Genomic DNA, 26822 nt, shown 5'->3' with positions numbered 1-26822 from the left:
TCCTGTGACCCACAAACACCACCACACTGGGAAAAACCCAGTTTTCTTATAGGACCCCCACTGCCATGCCCAGCAACGTCAATCCCCAGGCATGAGGATGCTGGGGAGGGGTTTCAAACACCTTCCATGGACTCAGGTGTGACCCAGCATCACCCCCAGCACCCACCTGCTCACCCTTGGGCCCCAGCTGACCCTCTGCTCCTGGTGGTCCTGGTGGTCCCTGTGGAGGAAACAAAAGCCCAGCCCTAGCACAGCTCCCAGCTTTAACCTTCTGGCTTGTTTGAGGATCAGCAGCCTGCTGCCATCCTCGGAGCAGGGAGCTGGGGAGGGGGAGGCTGGAGCAGCCCCACTGGGGTGGGCACACAGGTCCCAGCTGCTGTACCTGCTCCCCATCCAGCCCGTGGACTCCGGCTGCCCCGGGATCTCCCACCTCGCCCTGCAGAGGACACAAAGGCAGGGCAAGCAGCCGTGGTGGATCTCTATCCCTGCAGCTCCCCGAGATGCAAATCCCCATCCCACAGCAATGGGGCCAAGCTGGGAGCAGTGCTGGCCCCCCCAGCCCCAGGGAGGTCAGTGGGGCGAGCCCGAGGCTCTGGGCAGCTCCCAGGGAAACCAAATCCTCTCCTTTGTGCTCACCTTGTCTCCTCTCATCCCTGCAGGTCCTTCACGTCCATTTGGACCTTCCTGGCCCTGAGAACAAACACCCCACATCAGCAGAGGGGCTTGGCCCGAGCTCAGGAGCCTTTGCAGCTCCTGAGGGGGGTCTGGGATGTCCTGACATACCACACATAGTGTGGGAAGGGAATCCATGCTCCAGTTCCTCAAGCCCCCTGCAACATTTCCCCTTTCCTTCCCTTCCTGCAGGTGCTTCAGGAGCTCCCCACAGGTGCAGCTGCAGGAAAACCCCCAATCCCTGTCCTCCTGAGAGGCTCAGGGCAGGGCTCCCAGCAGCACTCACCGGGTAGCCAGGCGGGCCAGCAGCCCCAGCTGCTCCAGGAGCGCCCCTTTCTCCACCTGCACCAGCCTTCCCGGGCATGCCATCCTGCCCTCTTGTGCCAGGAACACCCTGCAAGGCCAGAAAGCCCCTCAGGCCCCCCAAAACACAGCTCTGGGAGGGCTAAGCCCCGTGGCTGATGCACTTGGGTCACCTCAGGGTTGAAAGGTGCCACCTGCTCCAGGTGCAGGACACTGCTGTCCCCACACCCACACACACAGGGTTTGGGGTGTTCCCTGCCCCACAACCACCCCAGGGATGAAAATGCCATGGAGTGGGCACCAATGTCTGTTGAGTTTTTGGGGTTTTTTTGCTCTAGGGTCAGGGTTAAATGTGTGTCAGTATTTCTTGTTTGGACTCAGATGTTTATTAGTTCTTATCTCTATTATAGTCTCACAAACTGTGAGTTCTATAGTACTTCACTCTAACAAATTAAAAATGGAACTGTATTCCTCTTTCTATGAGGTTTTTTAAGGATAAACTGTCTAATTAAGAAACGACACTTATATTATTTTTACTTTTAACCCAATAACAAACCACCTGTGGCCTGCAATGTGGACTTTTTTATCTAATTACAGAATACTACTTAAACCTATGAAGAAAAAAGTGAAAAAAGAAGGACCAGCCTCTGCCCTAAAACCTCCATATATACATATATATATATATATCCTAAAACTTATTAAAGCTTTTCCACCCTGTGATATTACACACTTCTATTCAAACTCCACACCCACAATCCCAGTTCTATCATTCCATTTTGGAAGCTTCTCCACGGCCTCAGGTCAATGCAGTGTTCTCCTGGGGTCAGTGTCTGTCAGCACAGAAAGTCTGAAATTCTCAGCAGCCAGGGTTCCAACAGATGCCCACCCTGTGGGACACCCCCCAGCCCAGCAAGGTGCAGCTCTGCACTTACAGGCAGCCCTGGGAGCCCTCGAGGACCTGGGTCACCTGTTCTGCCCTGGGGAAAGAAGGATGTTCAGCAGTGTGTCCATGGAACTGGGACCAGGGGGAGGCTTTGCTCAGAGAAATCCCCTTGGCTTGGGACTGTGCCATTCACATTCTCTGTAAAATCCCTTTGCCCAGGGTTTTTCTCCTGGGAAGCTGAGAGGCCTCAGAGAAAAGGAAAACAATTCTCATCTCATTTGCTTCTCCTGTGCTGTGCTCATGTGGAATGTGTTTGGAGATTGTTCACCCACAGGTGATTGTTCCATTGCATTCTGCTGGGAGTTGTTTTCACTCTTTGGCCAATCAGGGCCAAGCTGTGTCAGGACTCTGGAGAGAGTCAGGAGTTTTCATTATTCTCTTTTTAGCATTCAATAAGAATCCTTTCTGTATTCTTTGGTATAGTTTAGTATAGTATTATAGTATACTAATATATTTATATTAGTATACTATAATACTTATATTTTATATATATATCTTAAATATATTTTAGTATTATAATGTAATAAATTAAGCCTTCTGAGCACATGGAGTCAGATTCATCATTCCTCCCTGCCACAGGGGTTCCTGCAATACAATATGGGACCATCTGAGCAGTGTCTGTGCTGCCTCAGGACAGACCCCAGCCAGCAGGGAGTGGGACCAGGGTCCTGCCTGCCCCCAGCAAGGGCTGTGGGATGGATCCATGCTGCAGCTCACACACCCATGCAGAGGGATTGGAGCAGCCAGGAGTGCAGGGAGCAAGGAGAGCCCTACCTGGGAGCCAGGAGCACCACGAGGACCAGGGGGACCTGGCAGGGCCTGGGGGACAAGAGCACCATGGGTGACACAGCCCTGGCTGAGCCCCCTGCCAATTTAACTGCAAGACTGGCAAAAGTTCCCTATTGCAGCAGCTGAAAAAGCTGCTAATAACACCCAGGGGAAGGAAGCAAAAAGGGGCTCTGCATTGTATCCCCAGATGTTTAATTCAGCTGCACAGTGAGATGTCAGGGTCCAAAGCCAGCGCTCAGGGGGGAGCCCAGGGCTTTGTGTCCCCAGAGGTAGGGGCTGATCAGTGCAATGGGGGCAGTGCAAGGATGAGGGCCAGAGGGGGAATAGGGAGGGAGTGGCTGAGGGAAATAGGAACAAGGGGAAGGGGCCAATGGGGTCAAACAGCTTTTGAGGGAAACTTCTTGCGTCTCCCTAAGCCAGGGAATGCCTCTCAGGGTCTGCACACCCTATGGCAAAGCTTTCCCATTTTCCCCATTCCCAGCCCAACACAGACCACTTGCCTGGGGCTTTCCAGGGGCTGGAGCTGCCCAGAACAGCAGCAAACAGTGCTTACCTTTGGACCAGCTTTTCCTGGAAATCCTGGTGGACCTTGAGCTCCTCTTTCTCCCTGTTAGGAGGCAAGAAAGATTTCCTTTCCTCTGTACGTTTTAACGCAAAAAATTATTTTTTGAAATTTAAAAAAGCTCAACAAAACAAATGGAAAGCAGCTCTTAGAACAATCCAGAGGTGTTTGGGCAGAGGAGGTGCTGGAGTGCCAATGGTTCACCTGCTGTGGGAGGCAGATCCAGCTGTTCTCCTCCCACCATGGCTGCTGGAGACTGTGGCCACCTCCAAACCCATCCACTGGCTTCAAAACTCATCCCAGCAACGCTTCCAATGCTCCCAGTGCTGGAGGCGGTGTCCCATCCCTACCTTGTCTCCCCTGCGTCCCAACCTCCCGCGGTCTCCAGCAGGTCCTGGATAGCCCTGGGAAGAGCTTGGGGTTAAGAGGCAGCTGGGGCTGCCTGGTGTCTCTGTATTTTTGGGAGAAGGGAAAGGAGGAGCCCTGGGAGGGTGGTGAGTGCCCAGCTGGAGGCTGCTGCAGCCTCCTCCCAGTCCAGCCCCTGCCGTGTCCCCTCTGTGGCAGCTCTGTCACTTACATAGGTGCCCACAGGTCCTTGTGGCCCCTCCAAGCCCGGCTTCCCAGGCAGCCCCTGGCAGGCAAAACAAGGGAATCAGCAAACCCCCACTCCTGGGATGCAGTCAGGCCCCCTCCCTTGCTCAGTGATCCCACAGGATCCCCTGGGCTGACTCCATGGGAGCCCCCAGAGCAGCCCAGAGCCTCTGGGGGCTGTGCAGCCCCATCACTGCCCCAACCACCCCCCAAACCCCAGCTCTCACCTTTGGGCCCAAGCAGCCCGGGTCTCCATCAGGTCCAGGCTTTCCTGGAGAGCCCTTTGGGGTTATTTGGGAGGAGGTGTCAATCACAGGGGAGAGGAGCTGAGCCCCCCCTAAGCCCCCACTGCTGCCCCTGAGCTCGTGGGGCCAACAGGGTCACAGGGGGCAACTCAGCCATTGTGCCTGGTCCTGGTGGCTCCTGCATGCCAGCCCCCATGGCTGGCAGGGCTGTCACCAGGGCAGGTGACAATCCTTGCTCTCAACATCACCACCAAGCCCAGCTGAGTGCAAGCTCTCGGGGAGGAGCTGTTCCAGCTGCAGGAACTGTTCCAGGTCTCCATCCCAGGGCACTGAGCTGGGAGGGATCCACCAGGATTGAGTCCAACCCCTGTCCCTGCCCAGCCCACCCAGCAACCCCAGCCTGGGCATCCCTGGCAGCGCTGCCCAAAGGCTCCTGGAGCTCTGGCAGCCTCGGGGCCGTGCCCATTCCCTGGGGAGCCTGGGCAGTGCCAGCACCCTCCCCCTGAACCTGTGCCACCATCTGCCACTGGGATCTCCTCCCAGGACCCAGAGCCAGCTCCTGCTCAGCCATGGAGGGTTTCCATGAGCAGCCATTCCCCATGGACACCCTGCCAGGCTCAGGAAGGCTGCACAGTTCCTGGAGCAGGCTGATTCCTTGGGGGAATGATTCTGCTCTTCCCTAGCCCCAGTTATTTCCACCACTGAGGCTTTTTAATGTCTTTTATCAAGCAGCTAAGATCAGGTCCTACAGATGCCCTGATTCCCAAGGAAATTCCCACATTCCCCACCAGCAGCACCAGCCCCACTGACATCCCACCTAGGAAAACACACACTTCATGCAGAGGAACATTTTCTTTTTTCCTTACTATGGATCCAGGAGTTCCAGCGTGCCCACGGCCCCCTGGCAAACCAGCAAATCCCTGGAGGGAAGGGCAGCAGAGGAACCATGGAGGGAGGGCAGAGAGGAGGATGGAGAGACTCAGCCCCAGGTCTGAGCCCCACCCAAAGCACAGGGGAAGGGCCCAGCCTGGTCAAGGCAGCCCTGAGGCTTTTCCTTAAAATCCAGCTCCTGGATTCCTCTGGAATCACTACACAGACAAACACCCACTCGTGCCCCCAGACACTCTGTGTGATGCTGGCAGCACTCAGGTGTGTCTCTGACCCACTTTTCATCCACTCTTTTGAGGGAAGCGCCAGATTTTTATTTCTTAATTTTTTTTACATTTCAGAGCAAAGATAAATATATGATATCCTGCAGAAGGGCAAACCTGCTGCCAGCCCTGGTCTTGCTGCTGGATCTGTTCAGGCTAGCAGTGCCAGGGTGGAAAATCCCCCTATCCTGCTCCCAATCCTTCCCCCCCAGCAGGATTCCCAGAGGATCACCCTCCAGCTGCCCATGGACATGCTTTGGAGGCACATTCCCAAAGGGATAAAGCTCAGCAGAGGGATGGAGGGCAGAAATCAGCTCTACTCACCAGTGGTCCCCTCCTCCCTGGGCTGCCCACAATCCCTGGGTGGCCCTGCATGAGGATGCATGAGAAGCATGAGGATGAGGATGGAGAACAGCATCTCCCAGTCCCCATCATGGCAAAGTCCATGGTATCAGGTCTTGTCCCACACAACCACAAAAAGCCCCAGGAAGGATGGGATTTGACCCCACTGATGGTATCAGGTCTTGTCCCACACATTCACAAGGATGGAAGTTGGGAATTGACCCCATTGATGGTATCAGGTCTTGTCCCACACATTCACAGGGATGGGAGGTTGGGAATTGACCCCACTGATGGAATCAGGTCTTGTCCCACATGGCCACAAGGATGGAGGTTGGGAATTGACCCCATTGATGGTATCAAGGTCTTGTCCCACACATTCACAGGGATGGGAGGTTGGGAATTGACCCCATTGATGGTATCAGGTCTTGTCCCACATGGCCACAAGGATGGAGGTTGGGAATTGACCCCATTGATGGTATCAAGGTCTTGTCCCACACATTCACAAGGATGGAGGTTGGGAATTGACCCCACTGATGGAATCAGGTCTTGTCCCACACAGCCACAGGGATGGGAGGTTGGGGGTGTCCCCATGGGCTCAGCTGCCCCTGTCCACCCTTGCCAGCACCCTGTCCCCAGGCAAGTACAGATGTAGGATGGGAACCTGTGTACCAGGCTTTCCTTCTGCGCCCTCCGCTCCCGGCGCGCCCCGTGAGCCCTGCAGGGAGAGTTTGCCTCAGGGTGGCCCCACAAGGGCTCCTGCAGCCCCAGAGCCTCCTCTCAGGGTGACAATGGGGGACACATCAGCTGTGGATTCCTCGGTGCACAGCTCATCCCACAGTTCCAGCAGCTCCTCCCTGCTCCATCCCACCTTGGGATGGGAAATAACATCCACGTGGGAGGGGAGCTGTTCCCACCAGGAACACCTCAGCTGGGTTTTCCCTCCTCCTGCCCCAGCTATTTATTCCTGGCTTCTTCACCAGCCTCAGCTTTGAATAACAGAGCTTCCTTATAAAGTTCTTTCCTGGAATTTTCTGTGCTCAGCGTTCTGGAGGAAGCTGTGGTGTTGAGCAGGTGGTTTGTCAAAATGCAACAATGTGCCACAGCCTGAGCTGCTCATCCCCAACTTTTCCTGCTCAAATTCCTGACCCTTTGGTCTGGCCACGTCCCAGGATGCTGCTCCCATGTCCCAGAGCCAGCAGCTCCCCATGGCAGCCCAGGGATGTGGGATATCCTCTACTTACAGGCAGTCCAGGCACTCCAACCAGCCCACGCTGCCCCACACGGCCCTGCAAAACACCAGGAATCACCAAACCATCCCCAGCTGCAGATTTGGAGGAAAATCTTGTGCCTGAAGGATGTGCTCTGTCCCAGCACATCCCAAGCCAAGGGAGGGATGTTTCAATCCAGGCTTGTTTCAATCCCCCACAGCCAAAGCTGCTCCAAGACCCAAATCCCAGCACCCCTTTAATTACCCGGGCTCCCCGTGGTCCTGGGGTTCCCTTGGGGCCGTCAGGTCCTTGGCATCCCTAAAATCCACACAAAGGAAAACAGAGACATTGCAAATCTACAGGAGCAGGGCAGGGGAGGGGGCCAAGAGGCTGGAGCCCCCCTCAGGATGGTGCCCCTGGGAGCCTGGCAGGGTGGGCACATCCCTGCTTGCCATGCAAGGCAGTGGGCAGCCCCTGGGAAAGCAGCAAATTCTGGCACTGACCTTGGGGCCCTCGCTGCTGTTTAGCCCTGCAGGGCCAATCTGACCTTCTTCCCCCTGCCAGGAGAGAGGGGAGGAATCAGCCAGGGAAAACACAGCCCCAGATCCCGGGGGAGTCACCAGCCTGCTGCTGGTGTAGGGAAAACCACTGTGAGTGTGACCAGAGGTGACATCAATAATGGAGCTCTGGTGGGAATGGGGATTTCCCCTTTGGTCCAGGGTTAAAAAACCAGGCAGACAGAAAAATCTCAGCAGTTTGGTGTGGCCCACAATGACATGGTTGAATGCTTTTGTTTCCTGGTGGACAAATTAAAGGCAATTCCAAGGAGTGCTGTGCCAAGGTTGCTCCCTGCTGCAGCCCAGCAGCACTGCCTGGGAGAGGGGACAAGGCAGGAGAGGATTCCTGCTGCATCCCCAGCTCCTGAGAGGTGGGAGGAGCTGTTCCTCATCCTGGAGAGCCAAAGAGCAGGTCCAGGAAGGTATCCCAAAAGCCCTGGGAGTGGGAGGGCAGCCCCTGCAGACTGCAAAGGTGGGTGGGAAAATAATCCTCTTTTTCCTGAGAAGCTGGGAATCACTAGGGACCAGCAGCCAGCCTCAAACACGGGGCTGGAGGTGGCTTCAGTCTCCCAGACAGCTCCCTCAGAGCACACACTGCAGGAAAAAGCATCCCCAAAGCCCTTCAGGCTGCCAGCACAGGCTCCAGGAGCCTGGCAGGAGCCAGAAAGGGGCACAAAATGAGCAATCCATGAACCCTCTGCTCCCAAAAGCTGCAAAGGAGCTGAGCCAGAGCGGGATCCTGCAGAGCTGCTGGGCTGAGGCAGCTGGGGAGGGCTGGCAATGCTGTGCCTGAGGCTGCTCTGGCATCAGTGAACCCAGCAGAGAATTTTGGGGTGACGAGGTGTGGAGCAGGCAGGGCACAGCTCGGTTTGCTGGGGGCTCAGGGCCAAGCTCCCCAATGCTGTTCAAGGCATCCCTTAGGAGAGATCCCATCAATCAGCACTGGTGGCCCTCTCAGGGCTGTCCCCAAGCTGTGACACAGGTGACACACGTGTGCTCCTCCCCATGACTCTCCTTTCCAGCAGTGGCACTCACGTCTGGTCCCCGTGGCCCTGCAGCCCCTCGGGGGCCGGGGAAGCCCTGCAAGCCCCCCTGGCCCCGGGCTCCTGCAGGGCCTTTGGCTCCTTGTGCTCCTCGTGGGCCCTTGGAGGAACAAAACACAGAATGTCACAAAGCAGGGACAGCCACACCCTGATCCACAGGCAGGAATTCCCTGGAGAAGCCATCACTGGCATGGGGAGCACCCCAAACCCTCCTCCCCCAGAATCCCTGGGCCACCAGAATGGGGAAATTCATTGTTGAAACAGCCAAAGGAGGTAGAGCAGGGAAGGATGGATCAGGTGGTGGGATCAGCACAGAATGAGCTGCCTGGCTGTCACAGACCCCACAACCCAGCAGGACCCTGTCACAGACACATTTTCTGAAAAATCCTCTCATTAGGATCCTTTTCTCCTGAGAAGCTGAGAGGCCTCAGGAACAAAATGTAACCAATGGTTATCTGCTGCTGTGGAATGCAACAGGTGCATCTGGGATTGGGCTCATGGGGTTGTTTCTAATTAATGGCCAATCACAGTCAGCTGGCTTGGACTCTCAGGTTAGTCACAAGATTTTATTATCATTAATTATTTTTATATAAATATATCATCATATTATTTATATATATATGATATTTTATTATCATCATTTTATATATAATTATTAATATATATATTCTTATTTTAATATATATTATAATTTATTATTATAAGTTATTTATTCCTTGCTAGCCTTCTGATGAAATCCTTTCTTCTATTCTGTTAGTAGAGTTTTAGTATATCATTATCTTTTAATAAAATATATATCATAAAATAATAAATCAGCCCTCTGAAACATGGAGTCAAGATTCTCATCTCTTCCCTTGTTGGGATTGCCTGCAAATTCAACAGGGCCCAGAGTCCTTGGGCAGCCCCAGCCACCCACAGCTGGGTAAAGCACAGAGGGAGCAGCTCCAGGAGCTGTGCCCATTCCCTGGGGAGCCTGGGCAGTGCCAGCACCCTCTGGGGGAAGAACCTTGCCCTGAGCTCAGCCTGAGCTGCCCTGGCCCAGCCCCAGCCGTGCCCTGGCTCCTGTCCCTGGCCCAGAGTGCAGAGGGCTCCCATTCCAGCACCCAGCCCCTCCATGTCCCCTCCCCAGCGTGACCAGGGACCTCCAGGTGGCATTTGGAGGCACCACAGCCTTGGGAATCAGTACCTTGCCTCCTTTGGCTCCCAAATCTCCCTTGGCTCCACCTGGACCTCGGCAGCCCTGCAAGAGCAGCAGCAGTGGGGGTTAGAGTGAGAAACCCCTGCTGCAAGCTGGGATCTGATCCTGCCTCCAAAGAAAGGGAATTTTGCCTTGCTCCAGTCAGGGCTTTACTCTGGATGGGCCCCTCTGAGCTGGGAGCAGGGACCTGCTGGATCTGGCTCCAGAGCTTTTGGGTTCAATGCCCACCAAACCAAGCCCAGCAGTCCATGCCAGTGCCAGTGCCAGCTCCCAGCTGGCGGTGGCACCTCTGGCACCACCAAAACAATGCCAAGTGTTTTATCCTCACTGCTGTGTCCCTGAACTCAGGACAAAGCATTCCCACTTCCCTGCATCTCCAGCAGCCCTGTGGGAAGCTGGGGAACCAGGGCATTCCCTGCAGGATTCTGTGGGGCTGTCAGGGGGAGGATGAATGTGTCCTGAGGTGAGCCCTCAGGACACTCCCAGGGCTGAAAATTCCAGCAAAAGGAGCCCAAGCTCAGCTCTGCCTCCCCAGACAGCCCCAGCTGGCACCTACTCGAGCATCAAGTCCAGGCACACATAAAGAACACAGAGCTGCAGCTTTGGGCTGCTCTGCCACAGCTCTCCTGCTTCCAAAGCAGGATCCCATGGATGCCATCACTCACCTGCTCTCCTTGGGTGCCTTTTGCACCTGGCAGGCCAAGAAAACCCTTCAGAGAGAGAGAGAGAAGTTAAAAAAGAAAAACACAAAGAGAAGTATTGCATGTGCTGCTGGAGGTGACAACCCACCCAGAGCACAGGGATGGCATGGGCTGGGAAATGGGGGCACCACTTTGGCTCTGCAGGGCTGCTGCTGAGATGCCCCAGTGGGATTTGTGCCCCAAAAAGGGACCAGAAGAGTCACAAACCCTCCCTTCCCCAGTGGGATTTGTTCCCCAAAAAGGGACCAGAAGAGTCACAAACCCTCCCTTCCCCAGTGGGATTTGTTCCCCAAAAGGGGACCAGAAGAGTCACAAACCCTCCCTTCCCCAGTGGGATTTGTTCCCCAAAAGGGGACCAGAAGAGTCACAAACCTTCCCTTCCCCAGTGGGATTTGTTCCCCAAAAAGGGACCAGAAGAGTCACAAACCCTCCCAAGGCTGCCCCTAAGATGAGGGCGAGGTCCTTGTTCAACTCCAAAATGCACCCCCACATTCCAGCCCTCATCCCTCATCCCATTCAAGCCCCAGTTCTCAGCTCTGTGGGTTGGGGTCCCAGGACACAGAAGGGGACACCTGGGCCAGGCAGGAGGAAGGTCAGGCTGTCCCAAGCCTCTGGAGCACCCAAACCCCTTGGGAAAAGGGTGTCCCAGGGAAGGGATCAGCAGGGCTGGGCCATCTCTGCTGACAAATCCACAGGGAAAGAACAAAAAGGGAGGTGCCTGAAAGCAGGAGGGGCAGAGGAGCTTTGGGGATGAGGCATCTCCAGCAGCCCTGTGGGAAGCTGGGGAACCTGAGCATTCCCTGCAGGATTCTGTGGGGCTGTCAGGGGGAGGATGAGTGTGGCACAGCTCTCCTCACAGAGAGCAGCAGGCACAACTTCCCAAGGATTTTTCCTTGTGAAGGCAGTGAGAAGTACAGAGAGAAGAAGAGAAAACAATTCTTATCTCTATTCAGTGCTCCTGTTCTTGCACATGTGGAATGTGTCATGGAGACTGTTTACTGAAAGTGATTTGTTAATTGGACACCCATGAAAGTTGTTTTGAGTGATCAGCTTTGAATCACTCAGAGCTGTGTCCTGGCTGTCTCGGACAGCCACAGGTTTTCTGTAGTATAGTTTTAATACAGTATTAATGTAATATAATATAGTTTAATAAACCAATTGTTCAGCCTTCTGAATCATGGAGTCAGAGCACATTATTCCCTGGCTGGGGGATCTCCTGTTTCCACTACAGATGAGAGCACCCCACATCCAGCCACCCCCTTCCCATGCACTCACCCCAGGGCCCTGCTGTCCCAGCTGTCCCCTCACCCCAGGGGCACCAGCTGTACCCTGCAAGAGGAATCCTGGAATCACAGAATGTCCTGAGCTGGAAGGGACCCCAAAGATCATCAAGCCCAGCCCCTGTCCCTGCCCAGCCCCCCCAGCAGCCCCAGCCTGGGCATCCCTGGCAGCGCTGCCCAAAGGCTCCTGGAGCTCTGGCAGCCTCGGGGCCGTGCCCATTCCCTGGGCAGCCTGGGCAGTGCCAGCACCCTCTGGGGGAAGAACCTTGCCCTGAGCTCAGCCTGAGCTGCCCTGGCCCAGCCCCAGCCGTGCCCTGGCTCCTGTCCCTGTCCCAGAGTGCAGAGGGGTCTCATTCCAGCCCCCAGCCCCTCCATGTCCCCTCCCCAGTGTGACCAGGTGGCATTCTGGAAGTGCTGCCCCCTCTCCCCTCCAAAAACAGGGACAGGGACCCCCTCAACCCCACATGTCAGGTCCTTCCAGGGAAATCCCTCCAACCTGGGCTTCATCCCCACCAAGGTCACAAAAAACTCTCTTACTGTGTCTCCTTTGGGACCAGAGGATCCCTCCAGCCCTGTTAGACCCTGGGAAAAGCAAAGGCAAGGGGATGTCGGGAGAAGACGGATGTGACTGCTCTGTCCTATCCTGTCCTGCTCTGTGGATGAGACCCCAGCCCACAGGAACCTGCCCAGGAGCTGCCTCACACCTCAGGGACAATGTCCTCACCCAGGAGACACAGCCCTTCCCACCCACCCACTTCTGGGGGCCAAAAGAACCCACAAGGTCAAGGATTTCCCATCCACTTCCCAAATACACGGGGGACAATTCCCAGCAGCTCCTGGAAGAGAACTGGGGGGATGCACCCAGCCCAGGACAGCCCCACTCACCTGAGAGCCCCTGGGGCCGGGGGGGCCACGCCTGCCCTGCAAGCCCTGGGGTCCCTGCACAGGGGGGACAGGGAGCTGCCATTAGGATCAAACCCTCTCCTGGGAATTCCCAGCCTCTGAGGAGCTCCAGAGTTCCCACTTATGGCACACGAAGGGCTTCAGAAAGGATTCCCACCCCTGAGCCAGCCCCTGCAGCTTTTGGGGTGGCTTGGGATCACATCCCAGCTGGAGAAGATCACTCCAGGCTGGGTGAGCCTGGGACAGCCTCCCACCCTGGGACACCCATCCCAGGGACACACCACCCCAGGGACACCCCATCCCATCCCATCCTGGGACACCCATCCCAGGACACCCCATCCCAGGGACACCCCATCCCATCCCATCCTGGGACACCCATCCCAGGGACACACCACCCCAGGGACACCCCATCCCATCCCATCCTGGGACACCCATCCCAGAACACCCCATCCCAGGGACACCCCCCCTGGGACACCCCATCCCAGGACACTCCACCCCATCCTATACTGGAACACCCATCCTGGGGCACCCCACCCTGGGACACCCATACCGGGACACTCCACTCCATCCCATCTCAGGACATCCCATCCCCAGGACACCCCAAGACACCCATCCCAGGACACCCACCATGGGACACCCCATCCCATCCCATCCCCTCCCATCCCATCCCATCCCATGGATCCCATCCCCTCCCATCCCATGGATCCCATCCCATCCCATCCCATGGATCCCATCCCATCCCATCCTGTCCCATCCCATCCCATCCCATCCCCTCCCATGGATCCCATCCCATGGATCCCATCCCATCCCATGGATCCCATCCCCTCCCATCCTGGGACACCCCAGCCCAGGGATCCCCTACCTTGGGGCCACGGGGCCCGGCCATCCCAGGAGGGCCCAGTTCCCCCTGTGGAGAGAGCAGAGCAGGGCAGGGCAGGTGTGGGGTGAGAGCAGCGACCCCAAAACCCCAAATAACCAAGGGTGGGCACTGGGGCACACCCACCTGAGAGCCATTGATGCCTCTGCACCCCACGGGTCCCGGCTGGCCGGGCTCTCCCTGCAAGGCAAGACCTGCTCAGCCCCTCAGGGGAGGTGGACAGGGATTCCTGAGCATCCCAGGAATGCTGGGGGGGTTATTGGTGAGCTTTAATGCCCTGGGTCCTTTTGGAATCCTCCCCTCGCTAGCAGGGATGGTTTTAACCAAATGCAGCATTTTTAGGTGTAAATAGAACAAGGGATGAACACAGTGGCACTCTGGGCAGCAGCAGCTCCACTGCCTGAAATTCCATCTGTATCAAACCCTGAGACTCACCATGGGACCAGCAGGGCCTGGGGCACCCACTGAGCCACCTTCTCCCTGCAGCAGGAGAGAAAAAAATGCCATTTTTTGCTTTGATTCTCTCCTTCAGCCCAAATCCCCCTTTTTCTTCACATCATTTTCACATTTCTTCACATCAGCTGCTTGAGGCCTCCTCGGACATTTGCTGAGCAACCCCAGCTCCCTTTCCTGCTGGAGAATCCATCCATTCACCACCAAACCACTTCAGTTTTCCTTTCAAATCCTTTTCCAGCCTTTTTCTGGACAGGATGTCCCCCAGTTATGTGGGAGCACTGAGCTGTCCATCTGCTGAGAGAGCCTGGAAAAACCAGGTGCTGCCAGCCTGGGATTCATCTCAGCTGGAGGTGGCCACCTAAAATAAATCCCAGCCCTCTGAAAAAGCTCGTTTCTCTTCATTTCTCCTCATTCCCAGCCAGAACAGGGATGGGAAATGCTGGAGGAAGTGCCCCAACATGCAAATCCCTGCTCAGACCCCTCTTCCCAGGGGAATCCCTGGCTGCTGCAGCCCTTTGGGTGGCACAGAGAAGGGAACAGCACTCACCTCTGGCCCTGCAGGGCCCTGCAAGCCCATGGCACCCTTCAGCCCCACCAGCCCCTGGGAGAGAAGCCAGCAGTGAGGTGTCAGCACCCTGAGGTGACACTGCCTTTGTCCCATCCCTCACAGGAGGGGCAGGGACACCACAGAGACCACAAAGGCTTTGTGAAAGGCAGGAGAGCGTGGGCTGGAGCTTGGGGACATCACAGAGAGGGACGAGGGTCAGCACAAGGGGATGGAGGGAAGGGTGTGGACAACTCCAGCTCCAGGTAACTCACCTGGAGCCCTGCAGGACCTGGCAGCCCATTCTCTCCCTTCACCCCCTGGAAAAGCCAAGAGCAGCTGAGTGATGGAGGAGAGCAGGACCTGGGGCAGGGAGGGAGAGAGCCCTGCCCACCCTGGCAGGGCTGTGAGGGGCAGGGACAGCCACCCTCACCTTCGCTCCCTTCTCTCCTTTGTCCCCAGCTGGTCCAGGGTCTCCCAAGAAACCCTGAAATGGAACAGGGATGAAATGGGAACAAGGATGAGCCCCAGCTGGAGCCACAGCACGTGGCTGCTGTGCCTCAAAGGACACACTCAGGGTGGAACACGAGGATGGGGACCCTCAAGGTTGTGCTACATGGGGCAAAGCCTGGCTGCTGGTGCCCAGCATGGTGACACCTCCCTGCAGCTCCTGGTGTCACCCACAGCAGTGGCACAGGGCTGGCACAGGCAGGAGGGCACAAAGGGTGGCCCAGAACAGGGGTCTGATAACCCATGTGGGACTGCTGGTCCAAAAAGAAATTAGGTCTCAAATCCACCAGGACGATCAGACCTTGGAGGAGCCCAAAAATCTCCTGGGCAGCTCCAAAAATGCTGGCCTGAAGAGGACCAAGTGATGGGAAAATTAAAAAAACTAAAGGGTGACAAACCAGCAGCATTCTCAGTTCTATGGACATTTTCCATCCTGGCTGCCAAAGCCCTGGATGAGCCTGGGGAGGAGCTGCAGGAGCAGTGCTGGTCCCAGTGGAACCAGGATGGAAGGTGCTGGGGCTGGCACTGCTGGGGCTGGCACCTCATGGTGCCCATGGCTGTGCAAGCCAGAGCCAACTCACCTCTTCTCCCTTGTCCCCTGCCAGCCCTCGGTCACCCTGGAAGCCCTGGAGGCCCTGGGAAGAGGGAGGAAGGAGCAGGGCAGGCACTGAGGGGCTGCCACCCATGCCCACCCTGCTCCCCACCCTGCTGAGTGTGCCATTCACATTCTCTGGAAAAATCCCTTCACCCAGGGTTTTTCTCCTGGGAAGCTGAGAAGCCTCAGAGAAAAGGAAAACAATTCTGATCTCATTTGCTTCTCCTGTGCTGTGCTCATGTGGAATGTGTTTGGAGATTGTTCACCCACAGGTGATTGTTCCATTGCATTCTGCTGGGAGTTGTTTTCACTCTTTGGCCAATCAGGGCCAAGCTGTGTCAGGACTCTGGAGAGAGTCAGGAGTTTTCATTATTACCTTTTTAACATTTAGTGAGTATCTTTGCTGTATTCTTTAGTATAATTAGTATTCTTAATTATAATATAGTATCATAAAGTAATAAATCAGCCCTGTGAGAACATGGAGTCAGATTCATCACTCCTGCCTTTGTCAGGGCATTCCCTGCAAATCCAATACCTTAGAGCCCCAGACTTTGCAGCACCCTCCAGTCCCTGGCCTCTAAACCCCCTGGGCAAGCTGCCAAGCCCAGGGGCATTGCCTGTGTTCCCCAGGGATTGCTGCCAGGGGTCTGGACAAGGGCAGGGACCAAGGAACCGGACTCCTGGATTGGACACTATCCAGGCATTCTGGAATTACTCTCATTTCCTGGTCACCATCCCAGTTTTGAGCCCTCGAGGGCTCGGAGCACCCTGGGATAGTTGAAGGACCCTGCCCATGGCATGGGGTGGAATGAGATGATTTTTAAGGTCCCTTCCCACCCAAGCCATTTCAGGATTTGCAGTTATTTCCCACGAGGAGCTCCAGGTGCAGCAGCCCAGCCCTGCTGCTCAGACCCACCACACCCAGGAGCTGCAGCTCTGCACATCCCAGCCCTTAATGCCCGTGTGGGATGCCCCACAACCCTTTTATTCCTGTCAAACCTAAACCTCGAGGCACTAATCCAGGCCTGCCTGGTTGGGGGGCTGAGGAGAATCCTAAAGGAGGCAAGAGAAGGAAGAGCAGCTTTAGGAACTCTCTGTCTCCAGCTCAGGGTTTGGAGCTCCAGCTTCCCCCTGACCCTGAGCCTCCCCTGGCCCTGCCTGCCCATGGCTCACCTGCTCCCCTGGCAGCCCCCAGGGCCCAGGTTTGCCATCCAAGCCAGGGAAGCCATCAGAGCCAGGGTATCCCACACGTCCTGGCAAGCCCTGGAGCCCGGGTTCCCCCTGGGGAGAGAAATCCAAGCATGGAAAATTAAAATATCCACATTATGAAAGCAGTAAAGGAAACTCTGAGCTCTGCCTGGCTCTGGAGCTGGGCCAAAGCTCTGTGTGCATCCAGGGGCAGGTGGATCTTTCCAGGTTCTCCACCAAATCCCTGGGATAGCTGGAGCCAGGGGTTGTACAGCAGGAAGCAACACAGAGGGCAGGGAAGAAGAAATGCAGTGAGAGAAGGTGGAGTGAAAGCTCCTGCATCAGCTCCTGCCTCAAAGGCAGTCCTGGTTCTGTCCCACGTGCAGGGGTCAGAGCAGATCCCCCAAGGATCCAGCACCAGCTAAAGCTCCACCTTCACTCCTGAGCCATTCCTGATCCTGTCCCATGTGCAGGGGTCAGAGCAGATCCACCCCAGGATCCATCTCCAGCTAAAGCTCCACCTTCACCCCTGAGCCATTCCTGATCCTGTCCCATGTGCAGGGGTCAGAGCAGATCCCCCAAGGATCCACCACCAGCTAAAGCTTCCCCTTCACCCCTGAGCCATCCCTGATCCTGTCCCATGTGCAGGGGTCAGAGCAGATCCACCCCAGGATCCATCTCCAGCTAAAGCTCAACCTTCACTCCTGAGCCATTCCTGGTTCTGTCCCACGTGCAGGGGTCAGAGCAGATCCCCCAAGGATCCAGCACCTGCTGAAGCTTCCCCTTCACCCCTGAGCTTGCTGCAGTCTGAGTTCAGGCAGGCTGGAGGGCAGTGTGGAACAAAGCTGCAGTGATGTGGGACAGGGGACATTGCTCTCCTCCCTGTACCCACAGGGGAGATGAACGCCCATGAAGGGGCACAGGCAGAGCTCACCCACCCCATGCAGAGCTGGGGGGCTCTAGAGGGTGACAAAAGGGCTTTGGGATGGCATCACCTGGAGGTGTGCAGCCCCCAAAGGGGCTGTGCTGAGCTGTGACTGAGCCATGCAGCACAAGAGGAGCAGCAGGACAATGACTTGGAGCACAGCAGGGAGGGGACCGGGACATTGATCCCATCACTCCAGACCAAGTACAGCATTCCCAAACTGTCCCCAAGCCCATCACAACCCTCCCTCACCCTGATCCAGGAGGGGCAGGGGTGCTGAGGGTGCCAGGGCAGCCCTGAGGGCACCCTGGAGCTGTGCCAGGTGTCCCCAGAGCCCTCACTCACCGGGTACCCCCGCTGGCCTTTGTCCCCCGGCTCTCCTGGTGCTCCACAGGGTCCCTGTGCACAAACAGGGACTGGGTCCCCAGGGTGTCCCCCCAGCCTGCCCCAAGCAGGCTGGCAGGACAAGCAGCAATGCCCAGAGGGGACCTTGGGAAGGGCACAGTGGGACAATTGACATCCCTGGCACCCCCACCATGCCCAGGCAGGTTTGGGGTCAGCAGCTGATCCATTTTCCCACGGCTTTGGTTCCTGATGGGATTTCAGGACAGGGAATTTTGCCCTTTTCCTTTGCCTTATGGCCAGATATGGGGGAGGCATCACACAGCAATGCCAGGGCTGATGTGGGATGGGGCTGAGACCCCCCACACAAATCCCCCCCCAGCCCTTCTCTGCCTTGTTTCTGTGCCTCTGGGAGGGATCCAGGTGGTCCCTTCCCCAAAAACAAGGGCTGGAACCTGATGCCCCAGGAAAAGCAGCCAGCCCTGCTCAGCTGGCAGAGCTGAGGGGCTCCCTGGGAGTTGGATATCAAACATCCTGGGTTTCAGGGGGAAGCAGACAAATCCATTAGGCTGCTTTGAAACCCAATCCCAAAGCCCCTAATTACAGCCTGAGTGCTTGGGGACACCCACCCTGAAAGTGTCCCCAGGGCAGCCAGGGTGGCAGCAAGGCCACCAAAGGGACAGCAGGGCTTTTGTACTTACAGGGGCTCCTGTTTTCCCAGGATGTCCTGGGGGCCCAGGAGCTCCAGGTTTTCTCTGGATTAAAAAAAAATAAAAAACAAACATTGGTAAAACCATCAAGTGCTTGGAGCAAGGAGAATTCAGCTGCCAACAAGGAAAAATCCAAACTCAAAGTGACCAAAGCAGCACTCACCGGCCAGCCCGCGTGCAGGAGTTGGTAAAATGATGATTGCTGGAAGAAAAATAAGGGGGAAAAAGCAAAATGTTAAAAAAAAAATAATCCCAAATCCCTTTTTGTTTGCTTCAAGGATGTTCTCCTTGTTTTGGGAAGATGCAGCAATGAACCACTCCTTTAATAAATTAATTTATTTCAGACTCTGTGCATGCAAGGCATGGGAGGAAGGACAAGCTGAGGATAACCTGTAGGGAATAAGGAACTACCTCAGTAGAAAATTAGGCAGAGAGCTCACTTCTCCTGGGTTTGGTGAAATTCAGCTCCTCCAAGGGTGCCCTGCAGCCCTGGGACACCAGAAATGTTTGGGATGTGGAAAGGTCAGAAATGTGGTGGTGGTGGTGAGCACAGGGACTGCCAGGTTTTAAATTAAATCATCTGGTTTGACCCTGCAGGTTACTCCAGGTGGGGAAGCTCCTCCAGGCTCTGGAAAAGCCAGAGGAGCAGATGCCAAGAAGATTTTCTCCTCTTGCTGCTCCCAGCAGCCAATCCTGGATGCACTTCCAATTTTTCCAAAGAGCACAGATGACCACAGAGAGGGGAAAAGGCACCTGAAGGGCCCAGGGTGGATTAATCCCATCCCAACGAGGTAATCCCATCAGGTCCTGAGACCACCTGGTGCAGCCTCCTCTCTGCACACTTCCAAACCAGGTTTTCCCAAATTTTAGGAGGTGTCCAGGAAATAAAATTTCCATCTCCAGCTACCAGCAGCACAGGGAGGCAAAACCCATCTTTCCTCCTCCTCCTTCCCACAGTGAGCCCAGACCTGCAGTCCAGGCATCTCCTCCAAATCCTGGCTCACATTAATGGCTATAAATTCCCTTTGCTTGTCCATCATCCCAATCCCAGGCAGCTGGAGGGACAGCATTCCTCTGTTCTCCCCAGTTTCAACCTCGAGGGCACTGGGAAACCCCTCCTGTCCCCTGCCCCAGGGCCTGTCCCCCACCAGCAGTGGGGAGAGAGGGGAAAACCCAAGGAACTCATGAAGGGAAATAAACACAGAGCTTTGAACAGCTGGGAATATTCCTAGCAGTGGGCAGATGAGGGGGGCATCCCTGCTCCTTCCAGGCTGATCCCAAACTGATTTCCCTGGGTGAAGGAAGGGGTGCAGCCCCTGGCAGGACCATGTTCCTCCTGTCCTGCCAAGTTCTCATTTCCCTCAAAATCCACTCCTAAAACCTCTCTGGAGGAGGTTGGAGCATGGCCAACGCTTTTGCCTTGTCTCAGGAATCAGTGAACTCAGGACAGGATATTATTTCATGCAACCTTTGGAAAAGAGGGGAGACAAAATCCCACGTGAGACTCGGGTTTCAGAGCAGCAGATGCCAGGGAGGGGCAGAGCAGTAAATGGGCTCTGCAATTCCAGCAGGGACTGTCAGAGCTCTGCTGCTGCTGCAGCTCTGGGAGCAGGAGCAGCACAAGGGCAGGGGAGGGTGGGGAGCAGCAGCCACGGGGATCTGTGCTCCTGGAGAGCTCCAGCCTGGGAGCAGGGCAGGGGAGCCCTTCAGGGCAGGGGAGCCCTTCAGGGCACAGGAATCCTTCAGCAGCCCTGGGGGGAGCAGCTCAGGCCTGGCAGGGCAGCTTTGGGTGCCCACCCTGTGCCACCCTCTGCGGTCACCCCATGGCCATCCTCACCCTGTGTCACTCTCTGCAGTCACTGTCACCCTGTGCCTCTACAGTCACCCCATCCTCACCCTGTGCCGCCACCTCTGCAGTCACCCCATGGCCATCCTCACCCTGTGCCACCTCTGCAGTCACCCCATGCTCACCCTGCGCCACCCTCTGCAGTCACTGTCACCCTGTGCCTCTACAGTCACCCCATGCTCACCCTGTGCCACTCTCTGCATCACCCCATTGCCATCCCCACCCTGTGCCACTCTCTGCAGTCACCCCGTGGCCATCCCCACCCGTGCCACCCCCACCATGGCAGATGCCAACCCTGCAGTAGCAGCACATCCCTAACAATTCCCTCTTTTTCTCAAGGACGAGTTTTTTCCTTTCCCTCTGAGCTTCCCAGGCCCCACTGCCCAGCCTGCCCTCCTGTTTTTAAAGGACCAAACAAAGCTGTCTGGTGCAGCAGATTAAGCTCTCCAACAACTGTGGGAGCCCCAGCTCTCCCGCCCAGCACTCTGGCACTGCCCCAGTGCTGGAGCCAGCTCCAGAACCAGCCAGCAGCAGTTCCTGCCCTCCAGCCAGTCCAAGACAACTTGTTGGCAAAGCCCACATCTGTCAGCACATGGGGAACACAAACACAGCACAGGGGCTGGGGCTGGAACCACAGCGGCCTTGAGCTGCTTTTCCTTCATTCCTGTTCACAACAAAGGGAAGGGAGAGGCTGGGAGCAGCACAGCAGCCACAGCAGCTCTGGGACAGCCACCACAGCCCCTGTTTTCCCTGCCCACCCTCCTGCAGTGTCCCTGAGCCTGAGGGGCACCTCCCCTGCCCTGCATTCCCATGGGCTGAGCCAACACAAACCCCAGCATACCCCAAATCCCCCAAACCACGGGGATCTGCTCCATGGGGGCAGAACTGTCCCAAACCACAGGGATCTGCTCCATGGGGGCAGAACTGCCCCAAACCACAGGGATCTGCTCCATGGGAACAGAACTGCCCCAAACCACAGGGATCTGCTCCATGGGGGCAGAACTGCCCCAAACCACAGGGATCTGCTCCATGGGGGCAGAACTGCCCCAAACCACAGGGATCTGCTCCATGGGAACAGAACTGCCCCAAACCACAGGGATCTGCTCCATGGTCCCCAAACCACAGGGATCTGCTCCATGGGAACAGAACTGTCCCAAACCACAGGGATCTGCTCCATGGGAACAGTATGACCCCAAACCACAGGGATCTGCTCCATGGTCCCCAAACCACAGGGATCTGCTCCATGGGAACAGTATGACCCCAAACCACAGGGATCTGCTCCATGGGAACAGAACTGCCCCAAACCACAGGGATCTGCTCCCTTGGGGGCATCACCCCAAACCACAGGGATCTGCTCCATGGGAACAGAACTGTCCCAAACCACAGGGATCTGCTCCTTGGGGCCATCACCCCAAACCACAGGGATCTGCTCCATGCTCCCCAAACCACAGGGATCTATCTGCTCCATGGGAACGGCACCACCCCAAACCACAGAGCTGTGGGGGCTGCCAGCCCCATCCCCAGAGCTGCCAGTTCCAACCCAGCCTTATCTCAGCTGACATCAGCAAATCCCAGCCCGGGGCTCTGCGTTTTCCTGCAGCACCGCCGGGGTCACAGGGGCACAGACACAATGGGGCACAGACACAATGGCCTGGGTGGCTTTGGGGTGGCCCAGGGCCCCCTCAGCAGACACTGCCCTCCCCTGAGATGGGCACGGGGCCAGCCCTGTGGGGACAGGGCCAGCACAGAGCCAGGGGACAGCACAGAACACAAGGGATAAGGGACAGCACAGAGCCTGGGGACAGCCCAGAGCCCAGGGACAGCACCAGGGCCCAGGGACCAGCACAGAGCCCACAGCCAGGATCCAGCATCTCTCCAGCTCTGGCTTCCCAAGCACAGACAGGACATGTTCCCTGCAGCATTCCAAAGTGGGGACACCGAGGAGTTGCCAGCAACATCCACAGGTGTGACTGTTTGTGCCTGCAGGAGGGCAAAGCCTGAGGTCTCTGCACACACAAGCAAGGGGAAATAAAGGGAATTCTGACTGCAGAGCAAAGGAGGGGAGCAGCTCTGCCAAGGTGCAGGAGTTGATTAGGGAGGGCTCTGCCCTGCTGGAAGGGGATCCCTGGCATGGAGACATCCAGCTGCCACTGTCCTGTCCCTGCTCATTCCTGCACACACCGTGTGCCTGTGATGGATCTGCACAGCTGCTGTCCTGGGGCAGCAGGAGGAGGCGAGAACAAGGAGGTTCTCCAGGTCAACCAAAACTTCAGCAGATGATCAACCCTCCTGTGCTTCCCAGCAGGAATCTGATCTCTGCTTTGATCCAGTCCAACCCCAAACCACAAAGGTCTGCCCAAAGACTCCCAGCAGGTCAATCCAAGCTCAGATCCAGACCAGCAGAGCACCATCCTCCTCCTCCTCCAGGAGTGTGCTGTGCTGGCAGAGCACAGATCCTCCTGCTGCATCCTCTCCCCAGCATTCCAGGCATTTGCCCCAAAGCAGAGGATGCAATGATGGCTCTTCCCAGTGAATGAGCTGTGGAGAACTCAAATATCTCAAATATCCTGCCCAGGGCTATTGTGGAGAGCTGCAGTGTGGTGGAGCTCTCACCAGCCCATTGCTCTGCCCCTGCAGGGCCACAGGGACAACAAAGCCATGCAAGGATAAAGCAAAGAGCATTCCCAGCCTCAGGAAAAGCCTGGGGCACTTAGAAACCCAATGCCTTCAACTGCTGCCCTGCCCAGGCCAGGCTCCACAGGGAGTTTAAAATTAAGCTTAATCACAGCAGTGGCTGTGCTCTGAGGAGTTGGGAATTCTTGATGAGCCTGGCTGGGCTGTTGGGTGAGTTTTGGAGTCATGCCCTGGAGTTTTGCATCCAGCTGTGCAGTGCCTGAGGCACTCCTGCCTCCCCACAGACCCTGCTCCAGCGGGTGAGGTGAGGAAACACCTCAGGGAGAGCTGGATGGGCACAAAACCCTGAGAGCCAAAGGCTGGAGCACAGCAGGGAGCTGGGACAGGGGGGGACACAGGACAGGGGCTTTGCCATCAGCAACACAGAGCAGGAGAAGGGCTGCTTGTGCTTGGCTCGGACCTTCCCGGGGCCCTGTCCTGCAGAACCATCCCAGGGAGGTGATGGATGGACCATGGGGGGCCACGATGTCCTGGTGAGTCACAGGGGACAGAAGGACAGGGCACACACTGATCCCATTCCACCCACAGAGCCACCCCCAGTGAGCTGCACCTCCCTCCTTGGCATGGCCCCTCTGCCCCCACCTCCCACCCAACAATGAGGAATCTCAGCCACAGCAAACCCTTCATGCCATCCTATCCTATCCCATCCCAGATCCCATCCTATCCCATCCCATCCCATCCCAGATCCCATCCTATCCCATCCCATCCCATCCCAGATCCCAGGTTCCATCCCATCCTAGATCCCATCCCAGATTCCATCCCCTCCCCTCCTATCCCAGATCCCATGCCATGGATCCCATCCCATCCCAGATCCCATCCCATCCAATCTCATGGATCCCATCCCATCCTATCCCATGGATCCCATTCCATCCCAGATCCCAGGTTCCATCCCATCCCAGATCCCAGGTTCCATCCCATCCCAGATCCCATCCCATGGATCCCATCCCATGCCATCTCATGGATCCCATCCCAGATCCCATCCCCTCCCCTCCTATCCCAGATCCCATCCCAGATCCCATCCCAGATCCCATCCCATCCCATCCCAATCGCAGCCCAGGGATGCAGGGAGCTGCTGTGAGTGCAGCACTGCCCACTGTGGCTGTAACTCACCATGAACGACTGCCAGTCCTCCCTGGAGTTCCTCCAGAGGACGATGCTGGGGACACCGGGGGTGCCAGCAGGGCCAGGGTCACCCGGGGGGCCCATCCTGCCCATGGCCCCCGGGTAGCCCTGCAGGGACAAGGACAAGGGCAGCTCCTTAAAACCAGCAGGGATTTGGGCCCCAGCACAGGCTGGACACTGAGCCAGGGGCTGCAGGGCTGCAGGACAAATGTCCCTGAGGTGAATCCATGGATATGGACTGGGGCTGGGCTGTGGGACACAGCAGGGTCCCCCCTGCAGGTGACCTGAGCTGAAGCTGCTCCATCGCCCACTGAGAGCTCAAAGGGAAGAGAGCAGGTGGTGCAGGCAGCTCAGTCACAGAATCAGAAAATATCCTGAGCTGGAAGGGACCCCAAGGATCATCAAATCCAGCCCCTGTCCCTGCCCAGCCCCCCCAGCAACCCCAGCCTGGGCATCCCTGGCAGCGCTGCCCAAAGGCTCCTGGAGCTCTGGCAGCCTCGGGGCCGTGCCCATTCCCTGGGCAGCCTGGGCAGTGCCAGCACCCTCTGGGGGAAGAACTTTGCCCTGAGCTCAGCCTGAGCTGCCCTGGCCCAGCCCCAGCCGTGCCCTGGCTCCTGTCCCTGGCCCAGAGCAGAGATGGGAGCTGCCCCTCGGGAGGAGCTGCAGCCCCGGGGAGCTCTGCCCTCACTCTGCTCCAGCTGAACAACCCCAGAGCCCTCAGCTGCTCCTCACAGCCCCTCCAGACCCTTCCCTTGTTCCTCTGAACCCTCTCTAACAGCTCAATATCACTTTTTATATTGTGGTGCCCAAAACTGCCCCAGAACTCAAACCTGGTTTAATCCTGAGCCTGGGCTTAAAGTAGCAACTAAACCCAGCTCCTTCCTCTTCCAAACTCACAAACAGGGCCACCACCCTGCTGTCACAGACATCTTTTATGAAAAATCCTTTCCTTGGGATTTTTCCTCCTGAGAAGCTGAGAGGCCTCAGGAACAAAATGTAACCAATGGTTATCTGCTGCTGTGGGATGCAACAGGTGCATCTGGGATTGGGCTCATGTGGTTGTTTCTCATTAATGGCCAATCACAGTCAGCTGGCTTGGACTCTCTGTCCCAGCCACAAGCCTTTGTTATCATTCTTTCCTATTCTAATCTTAGCCAGCCTTCTGATGAAATCCTTTCTTCTATTCTTTTAGTATAGTTTTAATATAACATATCTCATAAAATAATAAATCAGCCTTCTGAAACATGGAGTCAGATCCTCATCTCTTCCCTCATCCTGGGACCCCTGTGAACACCATCACACCCTGTAGCTTCAGGAGCTCCAACTGCCCCCTGGATGAAAAACCCCCAAACCAACCCAAAAAAATCCCCAAAAACCAACCCAAAGCATCGGTGGTGTTTGCCCCACACCCTCCACCCCCCCTGTTTTTGTGGGTGCTCACTTTGTCTCCTTTGGGTCCCGCCAGTCCCCGTCGGCCAGGACAGCCCTGAAAGGCAAAGGAGCAGAGCTGTGACCCCAAAGGGAGATCCCCCAGTGACTGAGTGACCCCACCTCAAGGCAGAACCAGGCAGGTGGGAGATCCTGGCCTTTGGGGGTGACAGCAATTCCTGCTGCAGCTCTGGCAGCCTCAATCCCAGACCCCAGCTCTGTTCTGAGCCTGGAGGTCACCAGGTCTGAGCCCACAGAGCTCCAGGGCTCAGCTGCCTCTCCCTGGGGGCCCCAGAGCCCCCCTGCTCTCCATCCTCAGGAGCAGCAACAGGACAAGGGAAGGCTGCCAGGCTGGGGACACATCTTATGGCTCTCAGTGCCACCACTGAGCTCCAGTCCAGAATCCCAGCCTGGTTTGGACTGGAGGGGACCTTAAAGCTCATCCCATCCCACCCCTGCCATGGCAGGGACACCTCCCACTGTCCCAGGTGCTCCCAGCCCTGTCCAGCCTGGCCTTGGGCACTGCCAGGGATCCAGGGGCAGCCCCAGCTGCTCTGGGCACCCTGTGCCAGGGCCTGCCCACCTTCAGAGAAAAGATTTTTTCCTAATATCCCACCTAAACCTGCTCTTTTCCCATGCTGTTTGCCAAGCTCTTTTCCTGCCCTTTCCCCACTCCCCTTCTCCTGTCCCTCCATGCCTTCAAGAGCCCTTTCCCATCTTTCCTGTCAGCTCCCCAACTCCCAAAGCTGGGCTGGAGCTCTGGGACCGGTGTGTCCATGCAGGACACTCAGGAGCAAGGACACAAATGCCATCTCCAGCCTTTCTGCAGCAGAGGAAAGCAGTTCCCTGTCACAGACATTTTTTATGAAAAATTCTTTCCTTAGGATCTTTTCTCCTGAGAAGCTGAGAGGCCTCAGGAACAAAATGTAACCAATGGTTATCTGCTGCTGTGGAATGCAACAGGTGCATCTGGGATTGGTCTCATGTGGTTGTTTCTAATTAATGGCCAATCACAGTCAGCTGGCTCGGACAGAGACTCTGAGCCACAAGCCTTTGTTATCATTTTTTCCTATTCTATTTTTAGCTGGCCTGTGACC

The 26822-nt window shown here is 56.4% G+C and overlaps 1 protein-coding gene across 1 annotated transcript in view; it reads right to left on the bottom strand.

Moving 5' to 3' along the window:
- The window catches only part of LOC136564863 (collagen alpha-1(II) chain-like), a 96300-nt gene that overhangs the window by 15627 nt on the left and 53851 nt on the right, over positions 1-26822 (bottom strand). Inside the window, exons 9-43 of the mRNA XM_066563163.1 lie at positions 25739-25783; positions 24286-24405; positions 18799-18837; positions 18627-18680; positions 17929-17982; positions 16644-16751; positions 15457-15510; positions 14799-14852; positions 14641-14685; positions 14369-14422; positions 13801-13845; positions 13492-13545; positions 13351-13395; positions 12471-12524; positions 12123-12167; positions 11581-11634; positions 10270-10314; positions 9593-9646; positions 8399-8506; positions 7310-7363; positions 7071-7124; positions 6840-6884; positions 6260-6313; positions 5581-5625; positions 4972-5025; positions 4088-4141; positions 3847-3900; positions 3620-3673; positions 3261-3314; positions 2693-2737; positions 1908-1952; positions 959-1066; positions 637-690; positions 383-436; positions 167-220 (exon numbers count right to left, since the gene is read on the bottom strand). Of these exons, the coding sequence (XP_066419260.1) occupies positions 167-220; positions 383-436; positions 637-690; positions 959-1066; positions 1908-1952; positions 2693-2737; positions 3261-3314; positions 3620-3673; positions 3847-3900; positions 4088-4141; positions 4972-5025; positions 5581-5625; positions 6260-6313; positions 6840-6884; positions 7071-7124; positions 7310-7363; positions 8399-8506; positions 9593-9646; positions 10270-10314; positions 11581-11634; positions 12123-12167; positions 12471-12524; positions 13351-13395; positions 13492-13545; positions 13801-13845; positions 14369-14422; positions 14641-14685; positions 14799-14852; positions 15457-15510; positions 16644-16751; positions 17929-17982; positions 18627-18680; positions 18799-18837; positions 24286-24405; positions 25739-25783 (2013 nt within the window). The remainder of the gene's footprint in view (positions 1-166; positions 221-382; positions 437-636; positions 691-958; positions 1067-1907; positions 1953-2692; positions 2738-3260; positions 3315-3619; positions 3674-3846; positions 3901-4087; positions 4142-4971; positions 5026-5580; positions 5626-6259; positions 6314-6839; positions 6885-7070; positions 7125-7309; positions 7364-8398; positions 8507-9592; positions 9647-10269; positions 10315-11580; positions 11635-12122; positions 12168-12470; positions 12525-13350; positions 13396-13491; positions 13546-13800; positions 13846-14368; positions 14423-14640; positions 14686-14798; positions 14853-15456; positions 15511-16643; positions 16752-17928; positions 17983-18626; positions 18681-18798; positions 18838-24285; positions 24406-25738; positions 25784-26822) is intronic.

This window comes from Molothrus aeneus, chromosome 19 (genome assembly GCF_037042795.1).
Source record: "Molothrus aeneus isolate 106 chromosome 19, BPBGC_Maene_1.0, whole genome shotgun sequence".
Classification (NCBI taxonomy): Eukaryota; Metazoa; Chordata; class Aves; order Passeriformes; family Icteridae; genus Molothrus; species Molothrus aeneus.
Note: the sequence above shows the minus strand (reverse complement) of the source record. Positions and strands in the feature narration are given on the sequence as shown.